The sequence below is a fragment of the Cebus imitator genome, unplaced genomic scaffold (genome assembly GCF_001604975.1).
Source record: "Cebus imitator isolate Cc_AM_T3 unplaced genomic scaffold, Cebus_imitator-1.0 Scaffold105, whole genome shotgun sequence".
NCBI classification, from domain to species: domain Eukaryota; kingdom Metazoa; phylum Chordata; class Mammalia; order Primates; family Cebidae; genus Cebus; species Cebus imitator.
Window position 1 is genome coordinate 6136021 of NW_016107420.1, and position 4784 is coordinate 6140804.

General features: G+C 38.9%; 1 protein-coding gene across 1 annotated transcript in view; it reads right to left on the reverse strand.

Moving 5' to 3' along the window:
* Positions 1-4784, reverse strand: part of ABHD18 (abhydrolase domain containing 18) — a 66305-nt gene that overhangs the window by 41287 nt on the left and 20234 nt on the right. The window contains exons 3-4 of the mRNA XM_037741738.1: positions 3811-3895; positions 1917-2017 (exon numbers count right to left, since the gene is read on the reverse strand). Of these exons, the coding sequence (XP_037597666.1) occupies positions 1917-2017; positions 3811-3895 (186 nt within the window). The remainder of the gene's footprint in view (positions 1-1916; positions 2018-3810; positions 3896-4784) is intronic.

A 4784-nucleotide genomic window follows, 5' to 3' on the forward strand; every position in this document is an offset into this window, starting at 1 on the left:
AGAGACGGGGTTTCACCATGTTGACCAGGATGGTCTCGATCTCTTGACCTCATGATCCACCCGCCTCAGCCTCCCAAAGTGCTGGGATTACAGGCGTGAGCCACCGCGCCCGGCCGACAAAAGTCTTAAAAGGAGAAAATACCTACTAACCAGAAGCAGCAAATAGTTTATTATCAACAATGTAGGAGAAAAAAAGTACAGTATTTTGTTCTTTTTGAATACAATTAGTTAAAACATAAAATAGAAAACTGTTTAAAGACCTAGGTTCAATGTTGATTTAGAATTAAAAACAACTTTAAAAACTCATTAACAGGCCAGGCACAGTGGATCATTCCTGTAATCTCAGCACTTGGGAGGTTGAGGTGGGCGGATCATTTGAGGTCAGGAGTTCAAGACCAGCCTGGCCAACATGGTGAAATCCCAACTCTACTAAAAATACAAAAATTAGCCAGGTGTGGTGGTGGGTGCCTGTAATCCCAGCTACTCCAGAGGGTGAGGCAGGAGAATCACTTGAACCCAGGAGGCGGAGGCTGCAGTGAGGACCACTGCTTTCCATCTAGCCTGGGCAACAGAGTGAGACTCTGGAGACTCTGTCTCAAAAAACAAAACCCAAAAAACCCACAAACCATTAACAGTGGCCGAGCATGGTGGCTCACACCTATAATCCCAGCACTTTGGGAGGGGAGGCAGGTAGATTCCATGAGACCAGGAGGTTGAGATCACCCTGGCTGACACGGCCAAATCCCGTCTGTACTAAAAATACAAAAATTAGCTAGGTCTGGTGACACAAGCTTATAATCCCAGCCACTCAGGAGGCTGAGACATGAGAATCACTCGAACCTGAAAGGCAGAGGTTACGTGAGCACCACGGCATTCCATCCAGCCAAGGCAACAGACCAAGACTATGTCTCAAAAAACAAACAAATAACCATTAACAAGACTAGGCTAAGAGTGACCTCTGTACTCTAATGAAGATCTAAAAAGCCAGTTTTCAACTATTGTATAATTAACTACATAAGAATCTCAGGTATTTCAGAATATCTATTTATAACTCAAACTGATATGCTAATTACATATCAATCCTGAGGCACTTTATTTAGCTATGTAGTTTGTCTAGTCTTAGTTACCACGTTTTTTAGTTTCTTCACTTAAAAGTACTTTTGCTTCCTATTATAAAATCAACACATGTACATTGTAAAAATTCAAAACTAAAAAATTAGTTTTTGAGACAGAGTCTCACTCTATGGCCCAGGATGGAGTGCAGTGGCGCCATCCTGACTCACTGCAACCACGGTCTCCTGGGTTCAACAGATTTCTCCTGCCTCAGCCTCTCAAGTAGCTGGGATTACAGGTGCCTGCCACCATGCCTGGCTAATTTTTTGCATTTTTCAGAACTCCTGACCTCAGGCAATCTGCCCGCCTTGGCCTCCCAAAGTGCTGGGATTACAGGCATGAGTCACCATGCATGGCCTGAAAGTAAAAATTTAAAAGCCCAAATCTCTCCACTCAGAGATAAGCAGACTTTGTACATTCATATAAATGCTTCAGAAATCCATGTGATTGTGTGTGCATACTTGTGTGTTTACAAAAATGGAACTAAAAATCGTTTGTATTATCTTAAACTTTCACATATTGTGACTATATTTCCATGACACTAATGGTATCCACAGTATGGATAATTAATCCCCTATTGTTTAACACTTAGGCATTACCTGTTTTTTGCAACTATAAACAATACTTCAATGAACATCCTTGTACATCCTTATATTCTTAGAAGAATTAAAATATCTTCTAATTCAGCTTTTCCAATAATTTAGCCTGTCTTGTTATTCCTAATTTCAAATAACATGGTGTTGATATTATAATTTTAATGAACATAACGTACTAATTCATCTTTTTGAATGAAAAATTCTTACCTTGCAATAATAGATTCAATTGGCATGATATCAGGCACATAGTGAGCCATGGGGGAAACAAAGTGTCCATCTAGGATCTTACAATCTGATTGCTCTTCAATCTAAAAGAAAATAAAAACCAAGGTGTATGCAAGAAAACTAAGATATTTTGGTCTATCATGGATGCTCTTCTAATAAAAAGTTATATTCAATTAAAGTCATGTTTTCAGCACCTACTATGTAAACTTTTTGTGCCATTGTACTTTATTTTTAATTATTTTGAGTGCATAATCATTGACTGTATTATAGGGTACACGTGATGTTTTGATATACGTATAAAAGGTAATGATCAAATCAGGGTAACTGGAGTATCCATCACCTGGAGCAGTTATCATTTCTTTGTATTAGGAACATTCCAATTCCACTCTTATTTCAAAATAAACAATAAATTGTTAATTATAGTGATACTATTATGCTACCAAAGACTAGATTTTATTGATTCTAACTGTACTTTTGCACGCATTAATCATCTCTACTCTATCTTCCCCTCCCTGCTACTCTTCTTAACCTCTGATAATCATCAATCAACTCTTCATCTCCATGAGTTTAATTTACATTTAGCTCCCAAGTATGAGTGAAAACACAGAAATTTGTCCTTCTGTGCCTGGCTTATTTCACTTAACACAATGTCCTTCAGTTCTATCCATGTTGTTGCAAATGACAGGATTTCATTCCTTTTTATGGTTGAATAATATTTCCTTGAATATCTGTACCACAATTTCTTAATCCATTCATCTGCTGATGAACACTTAGGTTGATTCCACATCTTGGCTGCTATGAATAGTGCTACAATAAACATGGGAATTCTGATATCTCTTTGATACAGTGATCTCCTTTCTCTTATATATACACCTAATGAGGGATTGCTGGTTCATATGGTAGTTCCAGTTTCAGCTTTTGAGGAAGTTCCACTGTTCTTCACAGTGGTTGTACTAACTTACATTCCCACCAACAATGTATGAGGTTTACTCTTTCTCTACATCCTCACCAGCATTCATTATTGCCTGTCTTTTGGATAATTTGAACTAGGGAAAGATGATATATAATTTTAATTTTGATTTGCATTTCTTTGATGATTAGTGATGCTGAGCATTTTTTCATCAACCATCAACATGGTTGGCCATGTGTATGTCTTCTTTGGAAAAATGTAAAATGTCTAGTCAGATCTTTTAACCATTTTAAAATCAGACTGTGATTTTTTCCCTATTATGTTATTTGAGTTCTTTATATATTCTGGTTCTTAATTCCCTGTCAGGTGAGTAGTTTGTAAACATTTTCTCCATCTCAACAGAAAAGACAGAAAGACAGAAAGAAAGACAGAGAGAGAGGGAAGGAAGGAAGGAAGGAAGGAAGGAAGGAAGGAAGGAAGGAAGGAAGGAAGGAAGGAAGGAAGGAAGGAAGGAAGGAGAAACGATTTCGAATTTCACTCTTGTTGCCCAGGCTGGAGTGCAATGGTGCCATCTCCATTCACCACAACCTCTGCCTCTAGGTTCAAGCCATTCTTCTACCTCAGCCTCCCAAGTAGCTGGGATTACAGGCATGCACCACCAAGCCTGGCTAATTTTGCATTTTTTTTTTTTTTTTAGTAGAGATAGGGTTTCTCCATGTTGGTCAGGCTGGCCTTGAACTCCTGACCTCGGGTGATCCAGCCGCCTTGGCCTCCAAAAGTGCTGGGATTACAGGTGTGAGCCAGTGTGCCTGGCCCACAAAAATGTTCTATAAATTTGAAATGAAAAATCCATACTGCACTTATATTTTAGTGTTTATTGTTGTTATACTCCAACATGTAATCTATTCTCGGACATATTTATGTCAAACCACAATTCCTGTAACTGTGTTTCTCTCATTTGAATACCTTATCAATGTGTACTGGATAATCACTTGAAACCAGATTCTGGCATCTCTCTCGATTTCCAATCATCTTTCTGAATTCAAAGAGTCTATTATGGGAAAGAAAACAAAAAGGAAAAAAATTCACCTTTTATATCACTTACTAGGCATATTATAATTGAGATTAACAGGAATTAAAAATTAGCAAATCCAGTTCATAAGCCATATTAAAATTTAATTTTGATCATTAAAGAAAGAGATTAGGCTGTTTTTCCCCCAAACTGGACCCTTTTTTTCTTTTTCAGAAAAATATGAGGCACAATATTCTTCAGAAAGTAATTAATATATATATATATAAGCCTTAAAATTAAAGGCACCAATCCTGAAATTCATTTTCTTTTTTTTTTTTTCTTCCCCGGAGACAGAGCCTTGGTCTGCCACCCAGGCTAGAGTGCAGAGGTGTGATCTCAGCTTACTACAGCCTCTGCCTCCTGGGCTCAAGCAATTCTCCTGCCTCAACCTCCCGAGTAGGCATGTGCCACCGGGCTTGGCTAATTTTTGTATTTTTAGTAGAGACAGGGTTTCACCATGTTGGCCAGGCTGGTCTTGAACTCCTGACTTCGTGATCCGCCCACCTCAGCCTCCCAAAGTGCTGGGATTACAGGCATCAGTCACAGTTCCTGGATGAAAATTCATTTTCTTAAGTCTAGATTTTCCCATGAGCTACAGTGTAATCCAGTTTTAGAGCCATTACAAACTCAGGTTACCCCAAAAGACTCAATCCTTGGAAACTACATACAACTCTAATCGGCTTAATAATTACTGAAGTCAAAAATATAGTCTGTGTTTCTGAGAGCTCTCTATTTAAAAAATCTGGGCTGGGCGCGGTGGCTCAAGCCTGTAATCCCAGCACTTTGGGAGGCCGAGGCGGGTGGATCACGAGGTCAAGAGATCGAGACCATCCTGGTCAACATGGTGAAACCCCGTCTCTACTAAAAA